Source organism: Mastacembelus armatus, chromosome 14, assembly GCF_900324485.2.
Source record: "Mastacembelus armatus chromosome 14, fMasArm1.2, whole genome shotgun sequence".
Lineage (NCBI taxonomy): Eukaryota > Metazoa > Chordata > Actinopteri > Synbranchiformes > Mastacembelidae > Mastacembelus > Mastacembelus armatus.
The window spans coordinates 20,464,499-20,477,834 of NC_046646.1; the positions used below are offsets into that span (position 1 = coordinate 20,464,499).

Consider the following 13,336-nt stretch of genomic DNA (forward strand, 5'->3'; position numbering starts at 1 on the left):
CAAGTCGGGGACAGAGCTCCAAAGAGAAATGGAGTTTTCTGTAGGATAGCAACTGTTTTGTGAATGTCTGCATTGACTTTTAACTAGAGCTATCTTTACCAGCAGTGACAGACCTTCAGTTACTTGTAGCAGGAAAAGTGTTTACGAACTTTGAAATACAAATTTTTTCTAGTATATTCAGTTAAGTTTTCTTTGCAGAAACATGGCTAAACATGTAAACTGCAAACAAAATGCACTCTGCTAAAAGAAAGACAAGATTATATAGACCTTTTCAGTAACAGCACTTTTCAATAGACGCAAGTTTCAAAAGAATTTTTAAAAAAGGAAAAAGGAGATTTCTTCTTTCATGAGTCTTTTATACAATCAGTTTTTGTCTTCTCAGACTTCTCTTATTTCATGTCTGTGAGAAAAGGTGGGGTCACTCAGACATGGTGACCTTGTGTAAAATGCACTTCAACCTCTCACAGTGTAACCACAGCCCCAGATAGCTGTTAATTAGTCAGAGATGCTTATTGTAAAACGTCAGTGGGGGGTTGAAGTAAATGATGACTTACCTTTAACAGGAAGCTTTTGATGCAAGCTGAAAAGCACTCTGTAGAGCTATCAGTGATTTGCATTTAAGTCACTTAGCTCACAGGAGCGCGCGCGCGCACACACACACACACACACACACACACACACACACACACACACACACACACACACACACACACTGAACAATTACCAGCTTTTCTCAAGTTATTGTGTCTTGGGAAGTGTTAGGAAACTCCTGTCTAATGAACACCAATAGATTAGTGAAATACATGAGGTGACAGACCTAAGTGATAACAACAAGCCTAATGACATTGTAATTTGATTTAGAGTGAAATGTGGATTAGACTGGAGCTAAAACCTGTGAGCAGGGATGACAGTTCAACTGGATATTTACGTATGAATTTAAAATACAAAGTATTAAAATACGAAAAACAATTTCTTAGGTTTGCTCAACTGGGTGGAAAAAATACTTTTAACACCAAGTATGTCAAACTGCTCTGGAAGCAGATGGGGCTGTCCATTATAATCCCAAGCTCACAGCAGTAGCCAGCAGATGTGGCAGGAAGTAAGGCTGGGTGGGAGGACTCTGGAGAGAAATCTGGGCCTTCCCTTTTCGTGCATGTATGCCTGGATGAACGCACCAACAAGAAATCTACAGTTCAACAAGCACTTCATGTAGGCCATGCCTGCAAGCAACACAGCTGCGGACAGAAATCTGCAAGTATCTACAGTATGTGTGCATCTCTATTCTGTGTGTGTGAGAGAGAGAGAGTTTTTACTGGTGTTTGTACAAAACTGTTTTGTGATAGAATAAGGCAGGAATTAGAGTACAACTATTTAAAATACAATGCAGCACCCTCTAGCTTTATCTTCTTTCTTCCTGATTATTTATTTACTATATTAATATACAATGATAGAATTGCTGATGTAATGACAGGATATTGAAATTGTGCCACGAGAGAAAAACAAAATGCCATTTGCATCTCTTGATCACCACAGCATTTAGTTGCTATATAAATGCAGTAGTACAGGCATATTTTAATTTTATAATATATTGTATATTGTAGCAGGACTTCACAGTCAGCATATAACATCCCCTACTTTTTTTTACTTACTGGTTATTTATTGTATTAATATATAATTATATTATGAATAATATAACAATAGGATGTCTGTTGAGGGTCTTATTCATCCACATCATGTTTATCCAAAGTGCTAAAGTTGAACAGGAAGGTGAGATGTTTTCAAAAACCTCAGACAAGCCCAGATGTCAAATTTAGCAGTAGATATGCAATAACCTGGATGAATGGGAACATCCACAGACTCTACATATGTTAAATACCTAGGACTCCCCACTAGTCAGTCAGAGCTACAGGAGCGTCTCTAATTAGAGTTGATGTTCAAGAACCTCAAGCACGTCCGGTTGCTAACTTTAGAATTAAGACATAACAATACACTATCACAGGTGCTAAAACAGATCAAACAAATGCTTTTTGCATCATGAGATCAGACATTTACTCTTGAGAACAACAGACGTTCAAACCTAAAATCTGAATATTACAAGATTATAATAAGAACCTGACAATAACACCGCAGGGTAAATGGCACATCATGTGATAAACTCAGTATTATGCAACTTAACTACAGGGCTAGTCTGTGCAAATGTTGCCTTTTTACTTTTTGCCATCAAAAGCCTTTTCAAATTCAGTTCATTAAGCTTGATTTCTTTTCAGTAGGCCAGTGTTTTATGGGCATCACTGCTATAGTTTATTGAGAAGAACCTGTCCTTGATCCATCCAAATACAAACTGATTACAGTGTTTTGCCCAATTTCTCTTTCTCTCTGTTTCAAGCTTTCTCCAAAACAATAATCCCAATTTGGAGGTGTAGTGGTTGCCATGGTGATGTGTGCAAATGGATAATGGGGCAACTGTTAACCTTTGACTGGTTAAAAGCCCCAAGCTGAGAGAGGTGGGGTGGCAGGGGGGTTGCAGGGAAACACACAGACACACACTGGGATGTCAGAGAGAAAGGAAATTCACACTTATTTCCTCCGTGTGGTTTCAGTACAAATCAACAACATCCTGTCCTTTTGTGAATCCTGCCTGCCCTCATGCTGGTTTGCGTTTCAGAGTGGCCGTTACATCCAACCCCAGGCTTCTCCTCCCCTCCCCTTCCTCCTCCTCCTTTTTTTAACACTGCCATAGAGCTGTAGTCATACCTCACATTGTTGCAGAGAGAGGAAGGGCACGTCCTTGTTCGCAATAAATGGCTTCAGATTGGACAGCAACATGTGATATCCTCTTCGAGGATGAATAGTGATTATAATGATTAAATATCCTTCAGACTTCCGCGATATGTTATTTGTTAAGAGCTCTGGTGGGCCTATCATATTCCAGCAGATTTATATAGCTTTGCTAAGATGCCATGTTTTCCAAAACACAGACCACGACTTCGTGTTTTTCATTAACATTTCGACACCAATTCATCAACATCTTAGAGATAAGATTTTCCAGCAATGAATAAATAAACTGCAGATTCAGCCCACTCACATCTCGCTCTGTCTCTCATTAGACAATGGCATAAACATGTCTCCTTTAACATGCTGCAGGGAGCGGGACATGCATTCATAAATAAATTAAGAGATTAAAATAAAGCGAGTGGCACCACAGCCGATGAGCCGACTATTTATGTTAATCAGGCCTGACATTGCCCTTGTGACCAAAAACAGCCCCCACCTCCTCATTCCCTCGCCCCCTTTCCTATCTCACGAGCGCGCGCGCGCGCGTCATTCGCCATTTCTTCCATTCATAAAAATCTCGACATCGCGCATGCGCAATGCCATTCGGAGTCCTCCCCATTCATAAAAATGTAACCTCCGCATTTCAGCCCTCCCGAGCCGCTCAGCCCTCCCATTCACAAAGCGGAGAAAAAAGCCGAGGCATCTGCGCAGTGCCGTCCCTTTCCTTTCCTCTACCCTCCCATTCATAAAAACTCACTTCCCTCCCCCTCGATGGTTGCAACATCAGATCCAAAGCTCTGCGTCCACAACCGCAGTCGCCTTTTACGCATCAGCAAGTGGAGAATAGTGTCGGAGACCCGCTCTCCTTTCGCTTAACGTCACTCATATTATTCCCCAATATCTGGACTTATCTTTACTCAACATTTGTGGAGATAATCGTGCGCTTGGACCGGACTATAAACTGTGCGCAAACGTCGTGCGCAATGAAGAGATGAGAATTTTATCCTGAAACCACAGTAAGTGATCGCCTCTGATATTTGCTCTTCTTGAATGTTTGTTACTTTGAGCGTGTGACTGCACAAACCCACAGCGGAGTTTATTTAATCCCTGAGCTAACTGTTCCTCTCAATCCTCTGGATCACAGGCATAAAAACGCTCCCCCAAACTCTATTTTGCAAGAAGCAGTTTCCCGATCCGTGTTTACACATTGAGTCAATATTTAACCACCAATATTTTTTTAACCAAAACTGAGGTTGATGGGGCAGAGAGTGGAAACGGTGTCGTACTTTAAAGAGTAACTAGTCTGAAACGCCTGTTATAAGGCACCTATAGCTTCGTCCGCTCTGAAGCCTCTATATGTTTTATTTCACACGGCTGCATGTCTCGTTCTCGCTCTGCAGCGATCGCCTGGTTGACACCCCACATCGGTTGTGTCAGGTGTTCTTGCAATAAACTCTCTCCATGTTTTATCTTATCCGTCCTACGGGCGATAACATTTTTACATTTGTCTTTAATCAGCTACTTTCTCATGCGATGACATCGAGGTTTACGCATCAAACTACGCACTTAACTGCCGAGTATACTACACCACAATCTTCTGTGGTGATGACACACTGTACTCTTTTTATTATCAAGGTTATATGCATACTTCGTCGATTTCCAGATATGAAGAGTGAGGTGTCATATATGTGCTTACAGTGTCTAGATTAACACGCTGTTTGAGAAAGCTGAGCTGCCACCTCCGGTTTTTTATGACTCAGTCCATTCACATATTGGAGGGAGGCACGCACGCACACAGACGCACAGTTCCGGCTTGGAGCTCATAATAGTCTAGATTTGATGATCACAAGCCCGTGTGTCGGTGCCAGCAATGTCGCAACAGGTTTCTCAACCAGGCTTTTGCACATTAGAGGTATACGAGAATAAGATGAGCCGACGGCCGAGCAATGCAAAACTGCGTCGACCACGTCCTCACTTTAGTTAATGTGCGTTAATAAACCATACCATGGTAGTTTTTAGGTTGCTGTAAATTTGCCTTGAAAAAATAATCAACATCAACATATCGCAATTTATGGTGTGAATAAACTGAGGTTTGGGTAAAGTAACGTAACGCCACAGATATGGGTCAGTGGAAATGTCGGTTATGCTGCGCAGTTTGTTTTCAATCAGCTTTTTGTTTTCTGTAAAGTAGGTTATGCTGGATCTTTGCCGCTGCCCAGCGCTCATTAATAAAATGGTTGAAACCGATTTCATTCAGGCTCATGACTGGAGCGCATTGCTTCATGCCTACAGCCAATAGCTGTTCACAAAACCTTGGAGTTCACAAAATCAGTTTCATTCACAAAAACAAAGGTCGCGCTGTTTGTGAGTGTTTAAGCTATTTCCTATAAACTGAGAGAGAACATCTGAAATCCATAAAATTCATAGTACTTTGTATTAGGTAATAATTATGATATGCGATTCTATGCAATTGCATTTATTTAGTTTTTGTAGAAGTCCCTTTCCTGGCAACCTTCACCTCTGTGCTTAGCCTTGTTTTGCATCTTTTGAGTCTTTTGCATGCAAGCCCTGCTCGCTGGTGCTCTCTGCTCCTTGGAAGGAAGGCTAAAAGAACCCAGCTTCCATTGTTCTAATGTCAAAGTCAGAATAGAGGAGGTTTGAAACCCTGTTGGTATTCAGTCTAAAAATCAAGATTGTTGGGAAACAATACTAAGATCCAGTGTGGAAAGAGATTTCTGTTAACAGACTCAAACGCATGAGTTTTTAAACACGGTTTTGAGTGAACTACACTATGTGTCAGTTTGAAATTGAGTAATCCAATTAGCTCTTGGGTAGTCGCCCTGTGATTTATTGCCTCATATAGAAAAGCCAGTGATGTAGGGAAAATAGTGGTTTAATCATGAGATAAATCAGTGGTTAGTTATCCACAGTGAAGCCAAATTTATCACGGAGGCTTAAACTTTCACTTTCCAATACGTGATTCAGTACAATGTTGTAAACATGCAAAGAATGTCAAACACAAACTAGTAGAAGCAACATATTCATACACTCTGTTTCTCATACCCTACCTGGTTGTAATTATTTGAAGCGTTTTGCAATTTATTATCTTCATGTAAAATGCTTAAAATTTAGTTTTATTAAAAAGCAAATCCTTTTCAGAATATACTTTGTTTGTTGTTCAAGATAAGACTTTTGGATGAAACAGGATTAAACCAGTAAGAGCAAGAATAACAGCAGCTGTAGCCAGTCATAACGGTCTCTCTTGTACCTGTTTTTGCAGTATTGCTAAATGCAGCTTTAGAGTGAAGACGTGCAAGGCACCAGCCTACATATGGAGTCCAGGGTTCCCCACCACATCCCAGGAGTGTCCTCCTCCCTTATATCCCAACCTCTGCTGGATAGTCGAGTGCCCTATGGCCGCCTGCAGCACCCTCTCACCATCTACCCCATTGACCAGATAAAGTCTTCACATGTGGAGAATGACTACATTGACAGTCCAGCAGTTGTGTCCCAGCAGCCTTCAAGCCAGAAGTCCATAAATAGAAGAATCACCTGGCTTGGTCAGAATCAGGAGGCCTTCCCAGCAGCAAACCACAACCGTCATCACAATCACCAACACCAGCAGTTCCAGCCAGGCAGGTGTGAGCCCCAACCTCAGCAGGACTCCACCACCCACCCTTGGATTTCCTTTAGCGGGAGGCCTAGCTCTATCAGCAGCAGCAGCAGCACATCATCTGATCAAAGGCTGCTGGACCACGCTGCACCCACCCCAATAGTGGACCACCACCCAAATCTGCACCCCAACCAGGGTCCGATCAACACAATCACTACCCGAACTCCAGGCTGCTTCACTTCCTCTGAATCTAAGGTCCTCACATCTTCCTCTACTTCCTCCTGCCCCTCAAAACAGCTGGACCTCAAGTCTACACAGATGCCTGCAGGAGGTGTGTGCTCCACTGGAGGCCAGCAGGGGTTGGTGCTGATCCCTTCTTCCCCGACCGAGAAGAAGCACCTCCTTCTCTGTGAGCACTGTGGGAAGTGCCGCTGCACAGAGTGTACTCTCCCCAGAACCCTACCCTCTTGCTGGGTCTGCAACCAGGAGTGCCTGTGCTCTGCTCAGAGTCTGGTGGATACTGCCACCTGCATGTGCCTGGTCAAAGGGATCTTCTACCACTGCACTGAGGATGAGGATGACGAGGGCTCCTGTGCCGACAAACCCTGTTCATGCTCCCAGACCAACTGTTGCGCACGCTGGTCCTTCATGGCTGCCCTTTCCCTTGTCCTGCCATGCCTGGTCTGCTATCTGCCAGCTATGGGCTTGGCTAAACTAGGACAGAAGTGTTACGACAATGTTAGCAGGCCAGGCTGCCGCTGCAAGAACTTGCAAGGTGGCGTGTGTAAAAATGGAGGTGTGGAAGCAAAGGGTGGGATGCCAGAGAAGCAGCAGCAGGGCTCATGATACAGGACCAAACTGGACGGCAGTGGCCTTGCTACATGAACAGATAAGACTACACCGTACACGCTCGCTCTCTGGACAGGACAATCCAAGAACAACCCCTTAAACTACCCCATTAATCTGCTGGAAGATGACTTATGTATAACAAAGGTACTTAAAATGGCTTCTTGACCTATATTTGATAGGCTGGATGATCCTAATGGGCCTAATCTGAGAGAGTTGGCCAGTTGAAAAAGCTAACAGGCCTCTGTGATGTTTGTGTTGAGTTTTGTAAGCGGTGACACAAAAAAAGAGACTAGATTTTGGGACTGATGTTTTGTGAAGATGGCCGAAGGCACAAAGTCATTGTACCTCCCTGCTGCTCTGTGTTTCTCAGCTAATTTAGTAACATTAACTAACCAGAAGCTGGTTGCTGATCCTCAGATAACAGAAGTGATACGATGGAGATAAATATCTGTACAACCCCTCCAACCCGCAAAAGCACAGCCCATTCAGCCCCCCCCCCCCGTCTGAACAACAGTGATATATATATATATACTATGGTTTTATGATAGACCACTGACAAAGTGAAAGCAACACTTACTGGCGCACTCCACTATTATGATGATCACCATCTATTAGTGTTGCTATTTGTTCCTCTTATAGCTTTGACATGCTAGCTTGGTATTGCTAACATTTTATCACATTTTATCTCAATAGAGGAGCTGAAAAAACAAACCTTTTGAGATAATAATAGTAATTAATAATAGTAATTTCCCATATTTCTCACTCTGTATGTAAGCAGTTGTGCTGCAAGTGAGAGATAATCACTTTACTGTGTGTTTTCTATTTTTGGGGGGTGAAGCCCAGACATTCTTAAAGATTTTGAATGCTGTTCACCAATCACCTCAGAGGTAATGCATGTCATGACCTGCATGCTCTAGTGTAATGGTTACCCACAGTGCTAGAAGTCGATGTGTCGTAGAGAAACGTGTACACCCAACCTTCTCAGGGACTGTTATAGTGATCCTCTCTAGAACTAGGCTTACAGCATGATTTCTAAACTGCCTAAGAGCCTGGTGTACTTCCTCTTTGCACAACAAGGCAAAGAAAAATTTAGAGGCAAAAAAGGCAAAAGTAAATCATTTAAAACAAGTAAGTTAAGTGAGAGACAAACTGACCTGGAAAAAAAACAAAAAAACAACACATTTCTGGAAGAGAGAGGATGCAAGTGATCGCCGGCGAAGAGGGGGAGAGAAAGCATAGCAAATTTGTTGTTATGTTTGTATCTCATCAGCCTTTGTCCAATCAAATCTGCCACTTGCACAACCTTTTTAGGAAAACGCAAACCCCCTTAAAGGATGTACTAAAGCACAGTATTAACCACCTCAACTATCTCACATTATGGTGATGTGCACTACATTTAGCTCATACACACACACATCATCATCACCATCATCATCAAATTCTGATCATTATGCTGCATAGATGTGTTAGTCAGATAGTCTTTAAAAGTCTACTTCTGTGGCTTGCGTTATGTTCTTAGGATTTTGCCAAAGGAAGCTAGTTTACAGTAGCATGTTTTTACTGTCTGAGTGATCACAGTTGTTATGGACTCTTGCCAAGTGGAGTTGACGGCAGTTGGTTCTTAAAGGCATGCTGTCCTTTAATACAAACGGCCTCTTCTGTTTGGCATAAAGGCATACTGTCTCTGTTGCTCCATGGCACACACCTCGCTTTCATGTTGGACCCTTAACTTCCATTAGGGTGCCTAATTTTGCTCATACCTGTATTTGTCTTATTGCACAAAACTGATACCACACAGGAAAAAAAAAGGAAAGAAAAAAAAACAGAGTCCTTAGTCTTGAATGTATGAGGCAATATTTTTGAAACTTAGCAATTCAGTCCGAAAGAAAGGTGCCAAAACTGAAAATGATTGTGTGACTGGGCAGAGGCCTAGTAGGTGTAGGTGGGCAGCAAAAATCACAAATGTTTTGACAATATATTTAGTAATAGAGCTATGCAGGTGAAATGTTATTTGCTGTAAATAGTTTCACAAATTTGTGTTCTTTAGAAGAGACTTTTAAATGTCCTTGAAAGATTGCATGGTACATTATAACTACAATTCAGTACAAAATATATAGAGAATCTATTAGATATATATTTTGAGGGTAAGATTAAGATGTTTTTGAGGTTGTGAGAAAGAAAAGAGAGAGGGTGGTGAGAGGAAGGTTTGGGAAGGGGTAAAAAAATGACAGGTCTTTCTATTACTAGCACTTGATTTAGAAAAGTGTTCCTGGCAATAAAAAAAAGAAATTAAAAAAAACTCCTGCTGTTTATGCTATCCATGGCTCATTAGCAGTCGAGAGGCTAAGCTAATTCCCTGGTTCCTCTCCGAGTCCTAAAGACTGTGGACTCATTGAATCCACACAGGGAACACAATCTACCCCTATCCAGATCAACCCATTTCCTGCTGTTACTGCTCAGTGTCTCAACCCTCTTCCCTCTTTTTCTTTCTTGCTTTTCCTCCCTTCCTTGTTTCCCTCTTCTTCCCTGAGACATTGTCCAACAAACACCCCTGGCCTTGACTGACAAACACAGCTGCTGTGCATAAACTTGTCATACCACAGAGACAGGAGAGAAAGACAAGCCTGTCTCTCTTTCTCTCCCTTTCTCACAGTTTTCCCCGTCTTTGTTTTTAGTGCCATGTCTTAAACCAATGGACCTCTTTCTTCAACAGTCGTTGCCTTTCTTTTCATTTATTCTTTAGCTCTGTCACTGCAAGAGTCATGTTTTTTCACTTCAAATTAGCTTTACACTTCTACATGTGCTCACTAGCCTGTTCAAGGTATGAAATACTTACCAACAAAAGCTGAATGATTTAAACCTTTTTTTCTTTGCTACAATGCTGTGACTTTTCCACACCTCTATCCCCTCGTGTCCCTCATTTGCAGGCACAGATTTTTTTTTCCAACCCAAACAAGACAAAAGGTGTCATACAGCTGGGTGAAGCTACTCCTTTCCTTTATGCCTTTGCAACATCATTGTTAGAGATTAAGAAATGAGATCTGTGCTTTTGTTTTGTTTTAGATATAACAAAAAGAAAGACGTCTCTCATATAAAAGGTTCCCTTTATAGATATATTTATTTTGAAGTTCTATTTTATATAGTATTTATTTAGATGCCAACTTTTTGTTTGTGAAGAAAGCTTATGTCGAAATGGAATGTACATTGACAATGGAAATATATATTGTTAAATATACCAAGCTGTTGTGTCATTATTTTTGTGGGTAGCATAAAAAGATTACACACATACACACACACTACCATCAGAATGATGATACATACAGATAAATATTAAGTGGTATTTTGAACAAGTATATACATTTCATGTAATACAAATCACCTCAGAAGCCAACACCCTGAGCAGACTTTAAATCCTAGAGTAACTGCAGATATGTGAAGTACATTTCTGAAGAGAAAACATGCTATTTTTAATTTCTACAGATATACAATAAACATTTAATTTTTATGAATATAACTTTGTTACATGCAAATTATTTAACTATTAGCATTTAATAAAAGCACATTTAATAGTTTTACATCAGCACTTCAACTTCCTGAGGTCCTTTCTTCATGTGTCTGGATAGATAGTGCTCAATAAAACGCTGGTAGGATGGTGAAGGCTGAATAAAGTAGCTTGACCTTAAACTAAAAGAAAATATTACATAAGTAATAGGAAATAATTCACAGACTTCCGCAGGATGATGTAACATGAGACATAAACCAGTCGGATGTTGAGTTTATGTGAAAGCGTACACTCAACGCCTGCTGTGTTAGTGTGTGTGTTTGACTTGCAGGTTAAACGGACTTCCTTTTAGTTTATAGGGGTGGTTTGTTATAATCTGGATGTGTAACATTCCTTTCTCTCCAAAGTGTGTGTATGCACACACACACACAGCTACACACACACACAAACACACACACAAAACTGTCATCATTCCCACCCTACAGCCCACCTGTGCTGCTGTTACCCTAAGGCGTTCTTCCTTCCCTCATGCCCTTCCCCTCCTTCCTCTCTATATGCTTGTTTCCTGGGTGTTTACCCAACAACACCTGGGAAAGGAGAGGGCAACAAATGGACAACACAGAATGTGTGAGAAAATGGAAGAAAAGCAACTGCAAGTTAGGAAAGAAAAGACGAAAGAGAAGAAAAGAGCTGACCAGGCTCTCCAGCATCACATAAAGAACAGGTTTCCGCTGCAGAAGCCCTGCAGGCACTGCTGTGTCTGCTCCAACAGGTGAGATCACAGACCAACCTGCCAAACACCTGCATTTGACTTCCTCCACACCTACATTGTCATCTCCACCCCACCGGGGCACATACATATCATCAACACAGGAAGCTTTGGCATAGGTATGTGAAGAAGAAACCATTTATTATCAGCTAGTATAATGCCAGGCTGGATTCACAGAGGAACCAGTCCTGGATCAAAAACTGCAAATAATTATTTGTGCTGTGGTTTGGCGTGCTGTGCTACCAAAGAGTTGAGTTTACCACAGGAGACAATGCAACAAACACCAGCCAGAAAATGGTTGAAAATAATAGTTATTTTTAAATGTTTACTGTCTTTTTTTAAATTTGCTAAGCCGTGTGGGGGAGAAGCTAGTATGTCAGACTGCTGTGGCTGCATGTTTGTGCTCTGCTTCACTTGCAGCGCCACTGTACAATGTCAAGAATAAGGTCGCCACACCCAACATGCACACATCAGCTGTTGTTGTGGCAAAGTATTTCTGTTGAGCCTGTGAATTCGTACAAATGTAGACATTCATAAATTAAAGCATGAAACCATTACATGAACGTCCATGATAAAAAAATAACTTGAATTACCTAGAAGAGCAACTCAGTGGAAAACATTAATAAGATGTGATCCATATACGTTTTATTTTTTCAAAAAAAATGAAGGTTGGAAAGAGAAAGAAATGGAGAGGACAGAGTAACAGAGAGGTTATTTCATTCTGTAGAGTGTCTCAGTGGCCCTCAGGCAGGAGGGACTTTGTTCCAGTTAGAACACATGTAACCTAGTGTGTGTGTGTGTGTGTGTGTGTACGGTTGTGTTGCGATAACACAGGACGAAGGGATCAGCAGGTGAAACTTCCAAGCAGCATAATCAGACTTGACCCATCTCATGTTTGTGTTCTTATCTGCTTTGTTTCACAACAGTCACTGCTCATCGATGGGACCTGAGATAAAGCTGAAAGGCCACTTTTCAGTATGAATCTGCATTTCAGCAACATATTGTTAAACTAACGTTCTGACGCAATGGGGAAAGACACACACCAGGTTCCTACAGTGAACGATGTTTTCTTTCTGCTGGTTGAAATTTTCAAGAAGCTAACTGTAATTTTGACTTTCTAACACTTATGTGCTTCAAGACAGCTCAGGTTAATCCCCTGCAGTTTGCTGTTTAGATGACATATTTCACATCTGGTGAACTCACGTGCACCACACAAACACACACACACACACACACACACACACACACACACACACACACACACACAAATTTTCAGGGCTTTCTTTTTTAATACTCACTGTGATGCTTCATGCACAACGACTATTGGCATTCCAGATCACACAAGACTCTGTCATAAGACAAGTTTCCTATGAACTAATAACCTTTGATGGGTCATGGTAGACCCCCAACACAATATACACTATCAGTCAAAAGTCTGGATATTTCAATTCAAAGAGAAAGTGGGCCCAAGTTTTTAACTGGTTGTGCTTAAAATCTGGTTATTTGAATGTCTCAGTCACAAAATCAAACTATAGCAATTGGAGGAAAGCTTCTCTTTAAAAACCTGTCGACAGAGGTTAGGTTCCATTCAAATTTAGTGCATTTTTACCAAATTCCCCAACACTGGCAAAAGAAAATGCAAATAAACATTAATTTCCATCTACTGCATTTATGCAAATATTACAATTTGGCTGCAAACAGAAAAACAGCTGGAGATGCTAATCCTCTAGTCTGGTCCATTAAACCACTGAAAAGTAGGATGAAACAAAAAAGGTAACATAACATAAAAAATGTAACTAAAACATATTTTCAACATTACATTGAATAA

General features: G+C 41.2%; 1 protein-coding gene across 1 annotated transcript; it reads left to right on the plus strand.

Annotated features, from left to right (window-relative positions):
• Positions 1-3,554: 3,554 nt before the first annotated feature.
• On the plus strand, positions 3,555-10,472 carry spry4 (sprouty homolog 4 (Drosophila)). The gene is made up of 2 exons (XM_026329059.1): positions 3,555-3,791; positions 6,056-10,472. The coding sequence occupies exon 2, from the start codon at positions 6,107-6,109 to the stop codon at positions 7,232-7,234; it is 1,128 nt and encodes a 375-aa protein (XP_026184844.1). The 5' UTR covers positions 3,555-3,791; positions 6,056-6,106; the 3' UTR covers positions 7,235-10,472.
• Positions 10,473-13,336: the final 2,864 nt, after the last annotated feature.